General features: G+C 36.8%; 1 protein-coding gene across 2 annotated transcripts in view; it reads left to right on the top strand.

The window, feature by feature from the left end:
• The first annotated feature begins 1037 nt into the window (after window positions 1-1037).
• Window positions 1038-21669, top strand: part of WDR70 (WD repeat domain 70) — a 316512-nt gene continuing 295880 nt past the window's right edge. Inside the window, exons 1-4 of one of the 2 annotated variants that reach the window (XM_061187724.1) lie at window positions 1038-1124; window positions 1219-1284; window positions 3361-3444; window positions 9315-9435. In XM_061187724.1, the coding sequence (XP_061043707.1) occupies window positions 1100-1124; window positions 1219-1284; window positions 3361-3444; window positions 9315-9435 (296 nt within the window). In that variant the 5' untranslated portion in view covers window positions 1038-1099. Of the gene's footprint in view, window positions 1125-1218; window positions 1285-1800; window positions 1855-3360; window positions 3445-9314; window positions 9436-21669 lie in introns of those variants that run through there. The other variant, XM_061187725.1, reaches the window with a different exon arrangement.

Consider the following 21669-nt stretch of genomic DNA (forward strand, 5'->3'; position numbering starts at 1 on the left):
GGAGGTCAAAAGGCAGAGAAATGTTTTTGTGTTTGAATTTTTCTTGTCTTGCGATAAAATATGAATTTTATTTCACAGGGTTATTTTTGTTAATAATTGCTAATATCTCATAAGAATGAGAAATTTAAAAAATAACTAATTTAAAAGAATAAGCCTAATCCTCGTTAATATAAATAACACATATTTTATGAAAAATCGCCATAGTTTCTAAAACTAAACCATTAGTGAGAAGAATGCTGTTATTTTACTTTTTTGCAGATCTCTTAAATGTTTGGCTAAATAAGGGATAACCAGATTTCATATCTCTTGTTGTTACTTGTTTAGTTGAAGTACACGAAGAAAAGGGGGCCTCACAGAGTTATGTAGCTGGAAAAGGGAGTATTTTAATAACCTTTTTAGACACTTGTGAATATTCTCTGACAGCATACCAAAACTTAACAAATGGTAGTTTCTTAATCGTTACTTGTGATGTGGAATTTGAAACCATCTTTAGAATTCTGAGGATTATGTGTCACCTTGGCAGTAAACGCGTCTTTTTTTTTTTCGGCTGCATTGGGTCTTCGTTGCTGCGTGCGGGCTTTTCTCTGGTTGCAGCGAGTGGGGGCACTCTTTGTTGCGGTGCGTGGACTTCTCATTGCAGTGGCTTCTCTTGTGGGCTCAGTAGTTGTGGCTCGTGGGCTCTACAGAGCAGGCTCAGTAGTTGTGGCGCACGGGCTTAGTTGCTCTGTGGCATGTGGGATCTTCCCGGACCAGGGCTCGAACCGATGTTCCCTACAGTTGACAGGCGGATTCTTAACGCTGCGCCACCAGGGAAGCCCCGATAAATGCGTCTTACAAAGTAAAAAGTGTTACAGAAACTCCAGATAATATTCCCCTTCCCGTGGGTTCAATTCGAAGCCAGCTTCTGTGGCGCTTATACTCCGCCAGCCCGCTAGGGCGGCGCTGCTTAGGAGGCCTCTGTCCCTCCGCGGAAGGCGCCGCTCTTGGCCTTGGCGGCGAGGCTGACGCTCGGAGGCGATACTTCCTGCCTGGTTTGCCTCTAGTCTTTAGCAGCTGTTTGGGCTGCGGGTGTTGCTGTTTCTGTGGCGGGTGGCCGACCATGGAGCGCCCCGGACCCAGCGGCGGTGGGTTCAGTGGGGCGAGCGGCGGCGGGGTGGGTGGGGCAGGGCCGGCGGCGCTGTCGGCGCCGCACTAACAGGGCCTTTTCTCTTTTCTCAGTGACAGGCTCAGACGCATCAGGACCGGACCCGCAGCTGGCGGTCACCATGGGCTTCACGGGGTTCGGTGAGTGACTGCCCTAGGCATGGTCCCGTTTCATTTTGCAGAGATTTTAAGAGCCGCAGGTTGGGAGGGGGGCCCGAGCTGTCACCTGTGTTCCGCCCCTTCCGCAGTGCCAAGTCCTAATTACTTTAGCTCTAGTGTGTTTATCTTGCAATTTTTAGACACAGTGTTCCGCATCCGTTTTCTAACTCCTGCCTATCTCTTGGGACCAGCTCAGGTGACACTTATGAGAAGGCTAGTGAGAAAGAAAGATTGCTTTGTGACCCACGCGGTGGAGGGTGTTGGTTGATGGAGGGAGTTGTCTCTTTGCATCCTGAGACTGAGCACTAACCACTGACTCTGGTCTGTAATAAAATGGCCCTTTTGGCAACAAATGGGCCATTAGGTGATGTTATAATAATAAATCTTTTATTTTATTAAATTATAGTTGATTTATAATGTCATGTTAGTTTTAGGTGTACAGCACAGTGATTCAGTTATATATATTAACTTATATATGTATATTCTTTTCCCTTTTAGGTTATTACAAAATATTGAGTATAGTTCCCTGTGCTATACAGTAGGTCCTTGTAGGTTAGTAAGTCTTTTTTGATTCAAGTTTTCCTACTCCAGAATCTTCATTTCAGTCTCTCGTTTGTTCATTCATACATTCATTTATTCTGGTAACGTCTTGAGCCACAAAACATATTTACTATCTCCTAGGTGGTCATGTCTACAAAAGTACTGTATACTTCTGTAGTATTTTGGTCCTTATTTTTGTTTCAGTTCTTTTAAATAGCTTTCTCCCTAATTTCAAAAGGTACACATGTGAATAGCAGGAAAATATAAAGAACCCAATAAATAAGAAGGAAGAAAGTAAAATCATTCATAATCTCATGATCTAGAAATCTAGACTTAAAAGTTAGTTTGTTTTCCAGTTTTTCCTGTTGTAAGATCGTATATATGTACAGTTTTATATTATTCTTAATTATATAGAATTTGTTTTAATTCTTAATATTTTGAGGATTTTCCCATATTATAAAATGCTTTTCCAAAACATGATTTTTAATGGTTGAATAGTAGATAGAAGTGCTACAATTTGTAAAATTTTTAACTTTATCCCACATAGTTTCTAACTTTTATCAGTAATACTAAAATAAACATTTTTATAAATAACTCTTTTATCTCCTTTTGTAAAAGGAGTTTTATGCATATTTCCATAGGGTAGATTTCTAAAAGAGGGACTACTTTGATAAAAAATACAGATATTAAAAAGTAACAAAAAATTGAGCATATAGCTTTTAAAGCTTCTTGATATATATTGTCATAATGCTCAGAAAGGTGGTTTCAGTTTATAACAAAGTCAGTAGTGTGTAAGAAAGCCATTTTTACCATATTCTGGCAAACACAGAATAGGTATTATTATTAAAAAAAAAAAAAGGCAGTAAAAGCAAATACAACATTGCTTCCAAGCAGATTCAGGTTGTCAGAATGTCAGTTCCTTGTGGTTTCCTTATTTCCTTACTGGCTGTCTGGTGGGAGTTTCTTAGCTCTTTTAGATACCTACATTACTTGTCTTCTTGCCCTCTTCATCTTCAAAGGAACTGCAGCCCTTCTCAAGTTTCAGGTCTCTCTGACGTTTGCTATATCTATTCTGCATCTTTGCTTGTAAGGGCTCCTATGATTAGATTGGGCTGGCCAGGATAATCTCCCAGTTTTTAAGTCCATAACCTTAATTAATCTGCAGAGTCCCTTTTACCCTGTAATGTAATATAGTCACAGGTTTCAGGGATTAGGATATGAACATTCTCTATTCTGCCTAGCACACCAGTGTTGTAGTTTCAAGGAGTAGGGTCTAGATGAATTACAGGAGGATGGGAAAGTTGGCTGGTTAATGTTATTTAGCGATGAGATTGTAATTAAAAATTCCCTGGGAAGTAAACTCTTTCTTCATTGATATTTTATGGTTGTTTTGTAGCCCTACTATAAATTAGATAGACTTAAGTGGTTATTGGTCAGTCAGTCAGTATTTATTGAGTACCTAAAGTTTGGCCAACTTAGTTCAGGAAAATCATAGTCTGCTACTTATTTCTGTTTTAGGGAAAAAAGCTCGCACATTTGATTTGGAAGCAATGTTTGAACAAACTCGAAGAACAGCAGTGGAAAGAAGTCGGAAAACACTGGGTAAGAAGTTCAGTTACTTGCTCTTTTATAGGATTAAATACTGTATCCAGCTTACACCAGTGTCCTACCAGTTATAAAATTATAAGACTGAAAAACATTTCAAAATTGTTAAGAGACCATATGTGCTGGTTCCTTTGGAAGCAGACGCTTGTTTGTCTTTGTTTTTTTAAACACGATTAAAGTTGCATCTAAACAGGATAAGAAAGTCTGAGAGCTAAAATCTTTTAGAAGTGTGAGCTATGAACAAACAAGGATTCAAAATTAATTTATAAGAATCAGAATAGTGGTTTCTTTATTACCTCTTCTCCCCCCCCTCTATCTGATTCTCATTTCATTTTTTTCTTTCCTGCTTACAGCGGAACCAGTATTTGGAAGGCTGGGCGAGAGGTGGCTCTCAGAGCTGTGTACATCACTGACCGTTGGCCCAGACAGTATAGAAAATTGAGACATACAGTGAATGTGGCTGCTGCTGTTGAATCTCTGCATTAATAAGTTGTATCAGACATTTAATGAAGGTCTTAACTTCCAGACTGTCTGGTTTGATACCAGGTGGTTAGCAATTCTAGGTACCACCTCAGGGTCTTAGAAGGAGACTGACTCCTCTACTGCTTTCTTTAGATCTGATTCAGATCATTCTTACACTAGAGAAGGGATAGATGTAACCTGATAGAGCAGAAGGGGCTAGAAGCCAGAGACAGGACTCCTGGAAAAATTTAAGTGAATGTTATTCCAGCACTTGTCATTGTTGGTTTTAAAATGATAAATTATATAGCAGTAATATCTCATATTTGGGAAGTGCACTTGACATGAAATGTTTTTGGTTTTTGGAAGAATAACAGTTTTTGTTGTGTATGTGTGGTGAAAAGACAGCTATCTACATATAGTATGTATTTTTTAAAAAAAAACTTTCATTTCTACATGCAGTGTAACATAGTAATGAACTCCCGTATGCCTATCACACAGATTTAACTACTGTAACAGTTCATGGCCAGTGTTCCATTTACTTCTCCTCTCAGATTACTTTGACACAAATCCTAGGTACATTATTTCACCCATAAATATTTTAGTATGTCTTTAAGAGATAAGGATTTGGAAAAATCTTAAACAAAAAACTGTTACTACACCTAAAAATATTAAATAATTTAATATCATCAAACAATACGTAAAGACATGCTATCTGCAGCATATACACGAATGCGTTATACACTTAATTTTTAAATGTTTTAGTGAACGCTTATACTGTTGCAATATAACTTTCTTGTATTTACCTCTTTCAGTGTGTGATACAAAATGCTTTGAATAGGGATTGTCTTATTCCCCTACCTAAGTTTTATAGTCCCCAGTACCGTGCCTTCCAAGATAGGTTCTCAATATATATTTGTGAAGACTGAATTGAATTTAAAACTGCAATACTGCCTTTAAAAAAGTAAATCTGGCATCTTTGAAGAATGTTTTTAAATGGCATGATGAATAGTAAAGAGTTTGGGATTTGGAGTTGGAGGATGCAGGTTTAAGGGTTAGCCCCACATTCCACTAGATGAATGACATTGGATGGATTTTCAAATTTCAGATCCTTAATTTCCCCATCAGTTCGGTGGCAATGATAATAAGATCTCTCTTAGAAGATTCTTGAAGGAATTAAGATGTTGGGCATAGTACTTTTTAAACAGTAGTGTTATAAATATCACTTTTAATTCCTGTCATTTTTCTTAGTGAAGTATGTATGCATTTAGCACCTAAGAGGAATTCCAGTAAAGAGTTATTACATTTTTAAAATTTTGAAAAGTTATCTCAAGATCATGTACTCCTATTGACATTTGTGGATGAATTAAATGCGTTGAACTTTCTTGATTTAGTGTTACAGTCTTGGATATGGACTGCTGTTTCTACCCCTGATCTAAACACAAGAATCCAAAGTTTGACTTACTTTTCTTAAAAGAAAAGTTAAAAAATTCTGATATGGGCATATTTTATGTAATGATTGGTATTGGAGTCTTTTCCTGGGCTTTGACATCAGACTTGAGGAAAATAAGAACTTTGGTCCCTTTTAATGGCAAGTTTAATTGTCTGTGTATATGGATGTGAAATTTTGGTTGTTAAATGCTCTAACAGAAAGGGTGAGTTACTGTAAAACTTCAATAAAATATATGTTATGTAAAATGTCAGGGAATAATGTTTCAAAGTTTTTTGCTGTTGTTAATAATCTTTTACTTTTTACAAATTAATTAATTAATTATATTTTTTGGCTGCATTGGGTCTTGGTTGCTGCACACAGGCTTTCTCTAGTTGCAGTGTGGGGGCTTCTCATTGCCGTGGCCTCTCTTGTTGCGGAGCACGGGCTCTAGGCGTGCGGGCTTCAGTAGTTGTCGCACGTGGGCTCAGTAGTTGTGGCTTGCGGGCTCTAGAGCACAGGCTCAGTAGTTGTGGCGCACGGGCTTAGTTGCTCCGCGGCATGTGGGGTCTTCCTGGACCAGGGATCGAACCTGTGTCCCCTGCATTGGCAGGCGGTTTCTTAACCACTGTGCCAGCAGGGAAGTCCTTGGATAGTTTGCTGTTAATCTAAATGAGAGTTGCATACATCTGGGGTGCTTTTGCAGAAATGGCTATCCAAAATTGGTAACTATCTGAGAGCAGAGAGTTAACAATAAAATGAGGTACTTGGAAGAATAAAATGAGGTGTTGGGGGGTAGGTTAATTCACTTTTGTTAAGGGAACATATGGAGCATTTTTACAGTGTACTTGGTCCTACGTTCAGTAAAAATATATGAAAATGATTCCCTTGGTCAGGGAGCTACAGTTTATTGAATTATGTTTCATTTTGGTTTGTCCTCAGTCAGCAATGAGGAAAAAAATTATTTTTTTCCTCAAAAATGTCTTGTCTTTTTTTTTCTTCTTTAATGAAGCAGCAGGTGACAGCAGAAGCCTCTCTGAATAGAAAATCCTTACTTCTGTTAAAAAAAAAAAAAAAAAAAAGGTTAAATTTTAAATTAAAAAGTTAGATCTTCACCAGGATAGGGCAAATAGTTTGGAGTATTCATCCACTGGGAAGGAACTCTATTTAGGTGGGTGGGTCATAGTTTCCAGATAGTCTGGTGACAAGTAAGCAATAAAGGGCTGTACTTTATGGCCGTTTGGAGAGAGAGGCAGGCTCACTGTTTTGTAAGGTAGGTGGTAGTCATTGGATAATTTTACAGTCTCTAGAAAGTCTGGTCACATCAAGGAAAGTTGCAGTTGTGGAGCCTCAATTCACTGCTTTGAGGCTTAATAGCTCTGTTACTTCTCTGCCTTGGATTCGTCAACTATAAAGTGGGGATAGTAATATCTACTTCAACTGTATTGTATAATTGAAATTTGCTAGGATAATAGAACTTAAATGTTATTACCCCCCACCCCCCAAAAAAAGGTAAATATGTGGGGTGATGGTTGTGTTCATTGACTCCATGGGGAGAATTCTATCACAATGTATTTTTGTACCAAATCATCACATTGTGCACTTTACATATCTCACAGTTTTATTTGTCAATTATACTCCAATAAAGCTGAAGAAAAAAAGTTTCTACTTCACGGATTGTTATGAAGATTAAAGGAGTTAATTTTTTTTTTTTAACATCTTTATTGGAGTATAATTGCTTTACAATGGTGTGTTAGTTTCTGCTTTATAACAAAGTGAATCAGCTATACATATACATATATCCCCATATCTTCTCCCTCTTGCGTGTCCCTCCCACCCTCCCTATCCCACCCCTCTAGGTGGTCACAAAGCACCGAGCTGATCTCCCTGTGCTATGCGGCTGCTTCCCACTAGCTATCTATTTTACATTTGGTAGTAGATATAAGTCCACGCTACTCTCTTACTTCGTCCCAGCTTACCCTTTCCCCTCATGGCCTCGAGTCCATTCTCTATGTTTGCGTTAAAAGAGTAATTTACAGGAAATGCTTAAAACAATACCTAGTACATAGCATAGTAAGCTCCAGGTATTAGTTGCTATTATTTTTGTTAAATTAAGGTTGATATTAAGATGCTAATGGTTACTTTCAAAGAAGTCATAGAAGACCTAATAAAAAATTGCTTAAATAAGAAAGGTTTAGTATTGCACTATGACAAGAACTCTGGAATGGGGCTGTCCTGTCTTCTGAGTCCTGACATGAAGGACATGAAGTTTTTTCCCCTTTTTTCTGCTTTGCCAGCTTTAGAGTGTTGGCTTGTCCTAAGCAGACTGTCCTCTTGTCTCAAAATTTTGTCAGCTAAATTTTGTTACATGCAGGTGACCACCTCCACAGGCTGAAAGGAGACTTCTGTGTAACACTTTTTAGGAGCAAGAAAACCTTTCTCAAATGTACCTTCTTCTGACTTCCCCTCACATGTTATTAGCCGGTATTAGTGTGGCACATCAGTTGCAAAAACAGCCATTGCAAGAGCACTATGGTTGACTTGGAATCAAACTTCAACCCCTCTGGGCAGGGAGGGGCCCAGCAGCTCCTGAAACACAGTGTTGCTTCTTACCTAGGGAGAACTGTGGTTTTCTTAGCAAGGAGAAAGAGAGAAGTGGCTGTTGTGTAGGTGGCTAGTCATGTGTGACTTAGTATCGTTTCCTGATTAGGGTCAGAACTGCCCCTAAGACCTGAGCCTACAGTCCAAGTGTGGCCTTCCCCGCTTCACTCCCCAATCCCCCCTCACCCTGGAGGGAATGGAGGGAATGTCTGGAGAAGCAGGATGAAGGTAGGAGCCCAGCAGGCTCACTCTTAAATTTGGGCATTATCCTTCTCTTATTGTTTTCAGCCTCCTCCAGCATCAGAGTGCCGAATTGTTAACTCCTAACCCAGCCCAGTGGAGAGCACAAAAAAATTAATCTGAGCTATGCCTTACCTCTTCCTGGAGAGTTTTATCTTCCATGTTTGAAACAAAAGACTAGTTGTTGACACTTGCTGCCTATCTCCTTGTCACTCATCCTCTACATCCTAGCAACAAAAGACCTAAAGAGTACAACACTCCAATTAATAAGTGCCCTTTGATACCGCTTAACTTTGGGTGTATTATTCTTCATTATTAACTTAAGAAATAAATGTTAAAGATTATCTCAGTTTATTGAGGATGGTGGCAATTGAGAACAAGCCTTATTCATATAATTAATTTCCTTCCTATGTACTTCCCATCCCCCGCCCCAGTTGTTGAGTGAGATTATCAGAGGAGAAAGATTAGATTTCCTTGGATAAATTTTTTTTTTCTTTCCAAGGTAAACAATTCTGGAAACTAAATGTAATTCAACTTTCCTCATAATTTTGGTAGGAAGTCTCTGACCAAAAATCCAGTTTGGGAAATTCAGAAAGGAATGAAGTACTGAATTTTTGGTTTAAAACATTAAAAGTAAAAGGTGAGATTACCTAAAATCTTACCTTTGAATGCTTTCTTCTGGTCACTTGCCACATCTTTTTACATAGTACAGTCATGGTTCATATTACTGTTCACGTGCTAATTTTGCTTAGCATATCTGTTTATATTTTCTCAGATTTGTACATTTTCCATTACTATTTTTTTTTTTTTTTTTTGGCTGTGCTGTGTGGCTTGTAGGATCTTAGTTCCCTGACCAGGGATTGAACTCAGGCCACTGCAGTGAAAGCACTGAGTCTTAACCACTGGACTGCCAGGGATTTCTCTTCTATCACTATTTTTATTGGCTGTATTTTATATTATGTTGATACACAGTAAACTTCAATTATTTTCTCAGTGTTGGGCATTTAGATTGATAATTTTTTTGCTGTTACTGGTAACACGTCTGTGTTACATCTTTGTAACTACGTTAATTTATAGCGTTTTAAATAATAACAAATTTTGAAGCCTAACTGTTGAAAAAATTTTATAATCTTTTCAGAAGCAAGAGAAAAAGAGGAAGAAATGAACAGAGAGAAAGAATTAAGAAGGCAAAGCGAAGATCTTGAACCAACATCTTCAAGCTCAAATGTGGCCAGAGATTGCGCTAAATCATCTTCCAGGTGCTTGTCTTTCTCAAAAGAATGCTATTAAACTACCTTTTTGTAGGCGTTCATAACACAATTTAGGCAAAGTTCCTGATACTAAAAGCTTGCATAATTTCTCCCATTTCAGGCAATTGTGTATGTCTAGGACCAGGAAAAAGTCATTTGTCACATTGTAAATCAATTGACTTTTTCTAAAGTATTCCAGATGTAGTATTAAAATCTATGCCTTTTGACTGCAGAGCATAACTATGTAAAGTTGGAAAGATGTTGACAAGTTTATTATTTTTTTCATGTTTATTTTGTCATTTACATCTTTTGTCCCTTTCCCCAGACTCTGCATTCATAACCTTTTTTGGTAGGATCCTTTATGGAAATAGATAATAAGAAAGAATATAAATAGAGGCACATTATAAAGTTTATCGAGTTATAGGAGAAAGCAGCCATTAAAATTACTTTAAATTGAAATTTAATACTATGTAACTTAATTACTAAGAACTTTAAACAATATAAATAGGTATATAGATATCAGATCTGGGTGGAATAATATGAGAATTCTAATGTTGTTTAGATATATTTTAAATCATCAAATTGGTTACATAAACTATTCATGGCAAATTTCACCAGTGGATTTCACTATTTCCTCTTTTTACAGTAGAAAAATGTAAAATATCTAAATACACAAAATATCACTTATACTATGTAATTTCATTTTTTGTTCACCCAAAAGGTGCATTCTTTGGTATCTCAGTCTAGGCTCTTGAGCAGAATATCTCTCCATAATAGTGTTGTTTGGTCTTTTCTATAGCTTCTCTTTGCGGAGGGAGGGGATATCTATATAGGACTACAAGTCTGGTTCTCCCTTTTCATAACAGTGCAGCCTTAACATCTATTTAGTCTCTGAAGCATATGAGTATCTTTGCATATATTAGTAAAGAGTAGTGGTCGGCAAACGTTTTCTGTCAAGGACAGATAGTAAATATTTTAGGAATTGGGGTCCATGTGGTCTCTTTCTCAACTACTCAATTCTGCCATAGACGACATGTAAATGAATGGGCTTATCTGTGTTCAGTAAATCTTTAAAAAACAAACACTGGGCCAAAGTTTGCCAACCCCTGCTATAGAGTGTTCTTTCTTTATATTAGTCAAAAAATTCAGTTTAGCATTGTCTATGGTTTTATATCAGTTGTCAGTCTCACAATGTCCTTGGGTTTCAATATGATAGGAAAAAAACCCCTTTTTCCTAAGAGGAACATTTAATATTTACCTTTAGTTTCTTACTTTTGGGATGATTTAAGATGTCAAAAACCTACTGTTGTGTTTTTGGAAATTTATCTTATTGCTAAGGTTTTGACAAACAAATGATTCCATTAATTGAAAATTGTAAAAATTTCAATAGTTTTGTTGATTCTGTTTTTTCTGCAATACTAACTTTAAAGTCCAAAGATAAAGAACGTGCAGTATTGGTATTGAGAATAAATTTTATTGATATAACAAAACCCAGCATTACTTTTGTCATTAGTGATTAAAATTACAGAACTACTGTTGAGATTATAATTACAGATCTTCTTGACTTATGATGGGGTTATGTCCAGATAAACCCATCATAAATTGCAAATATTGTAAGTCGAAAATGCATTTAATACACCTAACCTACTGAACATCAAAGCTTAGCCTAGTCTACCTTAAACATGCTCGGAACACTTATATTAGCCTACATCTGGGCAAAACCATAGAACACAAAGCCTATTTTATAATAAAGTATTGGCTATCTCATGTAATTTATTAAATACTATACTAAAGTGAAAAACAGAATGGTTGTATAGGTACAGAATGGTTGTAGGTGTACTGATTGTTTACCCTGATGATTGCGTGGCTGACTGGGAGCTGTGGCTTGCTGCCACTGCCCAGCATCATGAGTTTGGTACTGCTTATCACCAGTCCTGGAAAAGATCAAAATTCAAAATTCAGTGTATGGTTTCTACTGAATGCGTATTGCTTTCACATCACTGTAGAGTTGAAAAATCGTTAAGTCTAAATTTTAAGTGGGGACCATCTATATCAAATATAAAGATAGAAATGATCATCAAGAAAAATAAAATAATACAACTTTATTACAGTATTTTGTTGATCAAAGAATGGAAGTTTACTTATCCCTGTTTCAGAAGGCCTCGAATGAATAATCCATGGCAGATGAATAAGCCTGTCAGAAGCTTAACTGAGACTATATTAATAGCAGATATATTTTATGTAGATTTTCTATCTCTATTATAGGAGTCTTTAAGCTATTTCTGCTTAAGCATTGAATCATGTTACTATGAAATAATGTCACTGTGGCTAAATAAAATTTGAAGTCCTTTTTAAAAAAATAGCCATTTTAAGAACATCTTTAGGGACTTCTCTGGTGGCACAGTGGTTAGGAATCCGCCTGCCAATGCAGGGACATGGGTTCGAGTCCTGGTCTGGGAAGATCCCACATGCCACGGAGAAACTAAACCCGTGCGCCACAACTACTGAGCCTGTGCTCTAGAGCCCGCAAGCCACAACTATGGAAGCCTGCGTGCCTAGAGCCCGTGCTCCACAACAAGAGAAGCCATTGCAATGAGAAGCCCGTGCACTGCAACGAAGAGTAGCCCCCGCTTGCCGCAACTAGAGAAAGCCCACACGCAGCAACAAAGACCCAACACAGCCCAAAATAAATAAATTTAAAAAAAAAAGACCATCTTTATTCACTACAAGTTGTAGTCCAAGATATTTTCTACTATATTAGTGTGCATCCAATAAGTTATTTCTTGAATTTAGCACCAGGACGAAAAAATTCCTCTCTTCCCTAAGTGCTTTTTCTTATTAGACACTTGGAACACCATTGCTTTTTTTGCCATGGCTCCTTGAAAGGTTTTCACTCAATTTATTGTTCTGTGATTGTCTCATTCCACAACTCCAGTTTAGGGAACAGTGATTTTGTGCTGGGAACGAGCCTCACGTTATGGGAAATGTTGGAACCATCTGGCTATAACTGAGTGTTTAGTTAGTTATCTTAAATGTATTGCAACTTTTGCTTCCACTATTCAAAACATTAGTAAATTAGTGCCTCTAACATTTTTCATATTAAGGAAACACATGGAAACATCTAGAAATCAAGTAACTTTTACAAGGCCATTGAAATCAATGACTGAATTGGTAATGGATTCAAGCAAAACATTGGTGACTGACCTTTTGCCTATGAATTGTTTTTAAGAAAATATTTTAAGTTCACCTATGGGCGAGGCAGAGTTCTATTCTATATTCTAAGAAGTAAAGACAGTTAAGACAGGTTCCTAGGACTTCCCTGGTGGCGCAGTGATTGGGAATCCGCCTGCAAATGCAGGGGACATGGGTTCGATCCCTGGTCCGGGAAGATCCCACGTGCTGTGGAGCAACTAAGCTCGTGTGCCACAACTACTGAGCCTGTGCTCTAGAGCCCATGAGCCACAGCTACTGAAGCATGTGTGCCCTAGAGCCCGTGCACTGCAACTGCTTAGCCCGCGTGCTGCAACTATTGAAGCCCGTGCGCCTAGAGCCCATGCTCCGCAACAAGAGAAGCCACTGCAGTGAGAAGCCCGCGCACCAGAACGAAGAGTAGCCCCCGCTCGCCGCAACTAGAGAAAGCCCGCATGCAGCAACGAAGACACAACACAGCCAAAAATAAAAATAAATAAATAACGTTTTGAAAAAAGAAAAAAGACAGGTCCATATTCATAAGGACATAACAGGCTAGGAATTCTTTATAGCTGTGATTAGATAACTTCTTTCACTCCCATTTAGGTGTTTAATTTTACATTAGCTAGTGAAACTGTGTAGTTTTCTGTTAGAAAGAAAAAAAAGAGGATAAAGATAGTGATTTTGTTCTAAGGAGCTCATTTTTTCTTTTTAAAGACCTTCAGTTCTAACTAGAGATCAGCAAATAAACACTATCAGGTTTTAGTTTTCCCAGAGATATAAAGAAGTGGTAACTTTTTTTGCTGATCACCACAAGTAATATGCATTGGCACTATATGAAGCAGTCTTTATTGGTCCTGAGAAGGGACATGGTGTCCTTTTCCGTTGGGGGAAGAAACCCATAATTAAAGGTAGTTCTCTATTGAAGTTTTGCAAAACACATTTTTTTTTTAAAATTTTTTATTTTTTTAAACATCTTTATTGAAGTATAATTGCTTTACAATGGTGTGTTAGTTTCTGCTTTATAACAAAGTGAATCAGTTATACATATACATATGTTCCCATATCTCTTCCCTCTTACATCTCCCTCCCTCCTACCCTCCCAATCCCACCCCTCTAGGTGGTCACAAAGCACCGAACTGATCTCTCTGTGCTATGCGGCTGCTTCCCACTAGCTAGCTATTTTACATTTGGTAGTGTATATATGTCCATGACACTCTCTCACCCTGTCACATCTCACCCCTCCCCCTCCCCATATCCTCAAGTCCATTCTCTAGTAGATCTGTGTCTTTATTCCCGTCTTGCCACTAGGTTCTTCATGACCTTTTTTTTTTCCTTAGATTCCATATATATGTGTTAGCACACTGTATTTGTTTTTCTCTTTCTGACTTACTTCACTCTGTATGACAGACTCTAATTCCATCCACCTCATTACAAATACCTCCATTTCATTTCTTTTTATGGCTGAGTAATATTCCATTGTATATATGTGCCACAACTTCTTTATCCATTCATCCGATGATGGACACCTAGGTTCCTTCCATGTCCTGGCTATTGTAAACAGAGCTGCAATGAATATTTTGGTACATGACTCTTTCTGAATTATGGTTTTCTCAGGGTATATGCCCAGTAGTGGGATTGCTGGGTCGTGTGGTAGTTCTATTTTTAGTTTTTTAAGGAACCTCCATACTGTTCTCCATAGTGGCTGTATCAATTTACATTCCCACCAACAGTGCAAGAGTGTTCCCTTTTCTCCACACCCTCTCCAGCATTTATTGTTTCTAGATTTTTTGATGATGGCCATTCTGACCGGTGTGAGATGATACCTCATTGTAGTTTTGATTTGCATTTCTCTAATGATTAATGATGTTGAGCATTCTTTCATGTGTCTGTTGGCAATCTGTATATCTTCTTTGGAGAAATGTCTATTTAGGTCTTCTGTCCATTTTTGGATTGGGTTGTTTGTTTTTTTGTTATTGAGCTGCATGAGCTGCTTGTAAATCTTGGAGATTAATCCTTTGTCTGTTGCTTCATTTGCAAATATTTTCTCCCATTCTGAGGGTTGTCTTTTGATCTTGTTTATGGTTTCCTTTGCTGTGCAAAAGCTTTTAAGTTTCATTAGGTCCCATTTGTTTATTTGTGTTTTTATTTCCATTTCTCTAGGAGCTGGGTCAAAAAGGATCTTGCTGTGATTTATGTCCTAGAGTGTTCTGCCTATGTTTTCCTCTAAGAGTTTGATAGTGTCTGGCCTAACACTTAGGTCTTTAATCCATTTTGAGTTTATTTTTGTGTATGGTGTTAGGGAGTGTTCTAATTTCATACTTTTACATGTAGCTGTCCAGTTTTCCCAGCACCACTTATTGAAGAGGCTGTCTTTTCTCCACTGTATATGCTTGCCTCCTTTATCAAAGATAAGGTGACCATATGTGCGTGGGCTTATCTCTGGGCTTTCTATCCTGTTCCATTGATCTATATTTCTGTTTTTGTGCCAGTACCAAACTGTCTTGATTACTGTAGCTTTGTAATATAGTCTGAAGTCAGGGAGCCTGATTCCTCCAGCTCCATTTTTCGTTCTCAAGATTGCTTTGGCTATTTGGGGTCTTTTGTGTTTCCATACAAATTGTGAAATTTTTTGTTCTACTTCTGTGAAAAATGCCAGTGGTAGTTTGATAGGGATTGCATTGAATCTGTAGATTGCTTTGGGTAGTAGAGTCATTTTCACAATGTTGATTCTTCCAATCCAAGAACATGGTATATCTCTCCATCTATTTGTATCATCTTTAATTTCTTTCATCAGTGTCCTGTGATTTTCTGCATACAGGTCTTTTGTCTCCTTAGGTAGGTTTATTCCTAGATATTTTATTCTTTTTGTTGCAGTGGTAAATGGGAGTGTTTTCTTAATTTCACTTTCAGATTTTTCATCATTAGTATATAGGAATGCAAGAGATTTCTGTGCATTAATTTTGTATCCTGCTACTTTACCAAATTCATTGATTAGCTCTAGTAGTTTTCTGGTAGCATCTTTAGGATTCTCTATGTATAGTATCATGTCATCTGCAAAGAGTGACAGCTTTACTTCTTCTTTTCCGATTTGGATTCCTTTTATTTCTTTTTCTTCTCTGATTGCTGTGGCTAACACTTCCAAAACTATGTCGAATAATAGTGGTGAGAGTGGGCAACCTTGTCTTGTTCCTGATCTTAGTGGAAATGGTTTCAGTTTTTCACCATTGAGGACAATGTTGGCTGTGGGTTTGTCATATACGGCCTTTATTATGTTGAGGAAAGTTCCCTCTATGCCTACTTTCTGCAGGACTTTTATCATAAATGGGTGTTGAATTTTGTTGAAAGCTTTCTCTGCATCTATTGAGATGATCATATGGTTTTTCTCCTTCAGTTTGTTAATATGATGTATCACGTTGATTGATTTGCGTATATTGAAGAATCCTTGCATTCCTGGAATAAACCCCACTTGATCATGGTGTATAATCCTTTTAATGTGCTGTTGGATTCTGTTTGCTAGTATTTTGTTGAGGATTTTTGCATCTATGTTCATCAGTGATATTGGCCTGTAGTTTTCTTTCTTTGTGACATCTTTGTCTGGTTTTGGTATCAGGGTGATGGTGGCCTCGTAGAATGAGTTTGGGAGTGTTCCTCCCCCTGCAATATTTTGGAAGAGTTTGAGAAGGATAGGTGTTAGCTCTTCTCTAAATGTTTGATAGAATTCGCCTGTGAAGCCATCTGGTCCTGGGCTTTTGTGTGTTGGAAGATTTTTAATCACAGTTTCAATTTCAGTGCTTGTGATTGGTCTGTTCATATTTTCTATTTCTTCCTGGTTCAGTCTCGGCAGGTTGTGCATTTCTAAGAATCTGTCCATTTCTTCCAGGTTGTCCAGTTTATTGGCATAGAGTTGCTTGTAGTAATCTCTCATGATCGTTTGTATTTCTGCAGTGTCAGTGGTTGCCTCTCCTTTTTCATTTCTAATTCTATTGATTTGAGTCTTCTCCCTTTTTCTCTTGATGAGTCTGGCTAATGGTTTATCAATTTTGTTTATCTTCTCAAAGAACCAGCTTTTAGTTTCATTGATTTTTGCTATTGTTTCCTTCATTTCTTTTTCATTTTTTTCTGATCTGATCTTTATGATTTCTTTCCTTCTGCTAGCTTTGGGGTTTTTTTGTTCTTCTTTCTCTAATTGCTTTAGGTGCAAGGTTAGGTTGTTTATTCGAGATGTTTCCTGTTTCTTGATGTAGGCTTGTATTGCTATAAACTTCCCTCTTAGAACTGCTTTTGCTGCATCCCATAGGTTTTGGGTCGTCGTGTCTCCATTGTCATTTGTTTCTAGGTACGCAAAACACATTTTTAATAAAAAATAGGAAAATTCACAGTCGTTAAGGACTTTTAAAGACCCTTTTGCCAGTGGCTTTCAAAATGCTTAAGGTATCTTAAAAATAATTCTCTCTCATATATTAGGAAAAAAGTAACAGTAAATTATACAGGCAGAGAAAAATTTTAAATTTTCCTCAATGAAGCATCTTAAAGTTTAATTTTTGCATATTCTAATTGCCTTGAAGTTATGCATTTTTTCTTGTGATTTTGATATATCTCCTTTTGAATAAATCTGATTACTTCTCCATTTATTTGAATTTTGACCTCATATTTTATATGTAAATAAACTTTTTAGATTTGATATTTTTTCTCATTTTCATGCTTTAAAAAATGTTATATCACATTTCATCATACAAACATTTTCCCATCTGTTTGATAATATTGTTTTAATGTATTTAAGATATATCTCTTAGGCAATCAGTTTTCCTTACATACACATAAGAGATTGTTGTGCTATTTTCTTTTTTCTAGATTTAATAAAAATTACCTTAAGAGTTTAAATGAGAAATTATTATGAAGTATTTAAGACTTTCAAAACGGTGATAAAGTACAGTACCCACTAGACAAGAAGTAAACTTTCGCTATTAAGAGTGAACACGTCTGAGAACTATCTTCATTTGCATCCCCTTCCCTTGTCAGAAGTAACCAACCTTCTAAATTTGAATTTTTTCCATGTATCTCTTTATAATTTTATTGTGTATCTCTGTTTCCCTAAGACTTAAATAATATTGTTTTGCATATTTTAAAATCTTTCTCTCTAGTGTCTAGTGTGGCACTTAGCATGTTGTGCACTTATCATGTACTGTTTCTGTAGTGTGTTCTTTTATATGATTGTGGACACTGTAAGGTTAGGGATGTTTTTCCCCTTAATTAGACAAAAAACTTTTGTTACGAAGTTTGTCATACATATAAAACTTTAGATATCCTTCATTTAAAGTAAAGAGAACAATGAAACAAACACCCAGCATGTGAGACAGTGTGTAGAGCTTTATCAGTGCTTTGAAATCCACTCCCTACTCCTTTGCTCCACAAGGGAAACCTTCCCTGTATTTATCTTTCCTTCCTGTTTTTAATAATTTTATTATATATGAGTGTATTCCTAAATACATGTTGTTTTGTATGATTTCTTACTTTATATAGATGTCATTAATGCTGTAATGAATGTATTTTTTCAGTTTGCTTTTTTTATTCAACAAGTGGTTTTTCACATTCATGTTGACAAGTGAATCTATAGTTCATTTCATTTTCAGTGCATTTTAGTTTTCCACTTAGAAATATACTACAGTTTATCCATTGTCTAGACAATTTTGGTTGCTGTTTTTCTATACTATTATAAAATATGCTTTTAGAGGTCTCCTTATAGCTATCCTCTGTTTTACTGTACAAAAGTTTCTTTAGAGTATATACCTAGTAGTGGACTTGCTAGGTCTCTGAGTAAGTACACGTTTATCTTTAGATTTGGCTCAGTTGTTTTCTAAAGAGTTTGTACCCAGTTACTTTGCCACCAGCAGAGTGTAAGAGTTCCCGTTGCTCCACATCCTCATCAACACGTTATTGTTAGACATTTTTATTTTTGCCAATCTGATTGTTGTGAGGTGGTATCCTTATAGTGTTCATTTGCATTTTGATGATTACCAGTGTGGTTGTACATCATCATTTCAAAAGTTTACTGGTCATATATTTTTTCTTCTGAAGATATAGTAAGAACTATGTCTTCTGCAAGATTTTCTGTCAGGTTCCTTGTGTTCTCCCCTTAATTGGTGGTTTACTATTACTATTTTTTTGTTTTTCAGTGGTATTTTTTTAAAAATAAGTTTCAAATGTTAATATATTCTTATTTTAACCTTTTCTTTTGTGATGTGTGCTTTTGTGTTTTGTTTAAGAAATGAGTCCTTACTCTGAGGTCATAAAGATAACCTTCTATATTTTTATCTAAAGTTTTTAAGTTTTGTTTTCCATATTTAGGTCTTAAATCAACATAGGATTAATTTTTTGTGGATAATGTAAAGATGTTATTCATTTTAATTTTTTGCTCCATATGAACTATCAATTTCCCCAGCCCCTTTATTTTTAATTAAAAAAAATTTAGTAGAGTTTTTTTTAGAGCAGTTTTAGGTTCACAACAAAATTGAGCCGAAGGTACAGAGAGTTTTCCATATATCACCTGGCCCAGTACATGCATAGCCTCCTCCATTATCAACAGCCCCCACCAGAGTGGTATATTTGTTACAGTTGGTGAACCTACACTGACACATCTTCGTCACTCAGAATCCAGAGTTTACATGAGGGTTCACTCTTTGATGTTGTACCTTCTGTCAGTTTGCACAAATTTGTAATGACGTGTATCCACCACTATGGTATCAATCAGAGTAGTTTCACTGCCTTCACCATCCTCTGTGTTCCACCTCTTCCTCCCTCCCTCCCCACAAACCCTTAGCAACCACTGATCTTTTAAATTTTTATCGAAGTAGGGTATACACATTACAAAGTCAAACATTATAAAGTCTCATTTCTCCCTGCTCATGATTCTTGTGTCCCAGAGGAAACTATTAAAATTTTTTTTAGTATTTTTTTCTTCAATTTACCTCTGTATTTCTAAATGTTTTCTTTTATTATGGTGTCTTGATTTTTTGAATTGGGACAAAAGTTTTTTTAACATAAGAATTTCCATTTTAAACAATTTAAAGTACACAATTTAGAGGCATTAGTAATGTTTATAATGTTGTACAGCCATCATCACTATCTATTTCCAAAAATTTTATCACTCCAAACAGAAACTTTAGCCATTAAGCAGTAATTCCCCATTTTTCATTGATGAACACTTGGGTTTCCATCTTTTGGGTATTGTGAGTGCAGTGAACATTGGCATACAAGTATCTGTTTGAGTCTTTGATTTTAATTCTTTTGGGTATATGCCTACGAGTGAAATTTCTGGGTCATATGGTAATTTTATGTTTAACTTTTTGAAAAACTGCCAAGCTGTTTTCCGCCGTGGCTGCGCCATTTTACATTCCCACCAGCAATGTATGAGGGTTCCAATTTCTCCACGTTCTTGCCATCACTTGTTACTTTCCATTTTGTTTTGTTTTGTTTTTATTATAGTCATCCCAGTAGGTGGGAAGTGGTATCTCCTTGTAGTTTTTTTTTTTTTTAATATATTTATTTATTTTGGGCTGTGTCAAGTCTTGGTTGCTGCTTGCGGGACCTTTCGTTGCAGCATGCGGGCTTCTCTCTAGTTGTGGCGTGCAGGCTCCAGAGCACATGGGCTCTGTAGTTGGGGCACGCGGGCTCTCTGGGTGTGGTGCATGGGCTTAGTTGTCCCGCCGCATGTGGGATCCTCGTTCTCCGACCAGGGATTGAACCCATGTCCCCTGCATTGGAAGACAGATTCTTAACCACTTGACCACCAAGGAAGTTCCTCCTTGTAGTTTTTATTTTCATTTCCCTAATGTCTAATGATGTTGAGCGTTTTTTGATATGCTTATTGATCATTTGTATATTTTCTTTTCAGAAATGCATATTCAAGTCCTTTTCCCATTTAAAAATTGTGTTGTTTGTATTTCTGTTGTTAAGTTGTAGGAATTCTTTATACATTCTGGTTATTAACTCATCAGATATGTGATTTGCAAATATATTATTCATTCTTTAGATTGTTTTTTTACTTTCTTAATAATATCCTTTGATGTATGAAAGCTTTTAATTTTGGTTAAGTCCAACTTACCTATTTTTTCTTTTTGTTGATCATGTTTTTCATGTCATATCTAAGAAGCCATTGCCAAATTATAGGTCATGAAGATTTCTCCTGCTTTCTTCTGAAAAACATAGCTTTGGCTCTTACATTTTGGTTATTGATCCATTTTGAGTTCATTATGTATATGATGTGAGGTAGGGGTCCAACTTTTTTTGTTTTGGTTTTGGTTTGATTTTTGACCCATCTTGGTGATTCTTTTTTTTTTCTTTTTTTTTATAAATTTATTTATTTAATTTATTTTTGGCTGCATTGGGTCTTTGTTGCTGCGCGCGGGCTTTCTCTAGTTGCGGTGAGCGGGGGCTACTCTTCGTTGCGGTGCACAGGCTTCTCATGCGGTGGCTTCTCTTGTTGTGGAGCACGGGCTGTAGGCGGGCGGGCTTCAGTAGTTGTGGTGCGGGGGCTTCAGTAGTTGTGGCTTGCGGGCTCTAGAGTGCAGGCTCAGTAGTTGTGGCGCACAGGCTTAGTTGCTCCGCGGCATGTGGGATCTTCCCGGACCAGGGTTCGAACCTGTGTCCCCTGCATTGGCAGGCAGATTCTTAACCACTACGCCACAGGGAAGTCCCATCTTGGTGATTCTAATGTGTAACGTAAGGTGTGATTCCAGAGTAGTTTTCCATTTTATTTTATGAATGTTCAGCATTCATTATATGGTGATCATTTCTTCACTGTTTTTTTTAAAATGCACACTTATTATATATAAGTTATTTATTATGATAATTTGAATTCAGTTCTGGAATTGGTCTTCTGCTCTCTTGGCTGTATTTCATTTGGTCCTATATATTTTAAATATGTTTCATGTTAGTTTTTCTCCTTTGTAGCATGTTGAGAGTCTGTTTCACAATGCAAACAGATAATTTAAAAAACGTCTACAACATTGTTAAAATTTGGTTTAGAGAAAGACAGTAATCTAAAACTACCCT

The sequence above is a fragment of the Eubalaena glacialis genome, chromosome 4, assembly GCF_028564815.1.
Source record: "Eubalaena glacialis isolate mEubGla1 chromosome 4, mEubGla1.1.hap2.+ XY, whole genome shotgun sequence".
Lineage (NCBI taxonomy): Eukaryota > Metazoa > Chordata > Mammalia > Artiodactyla > Balaenidae > Eubalaena > Eubalaena glacialis.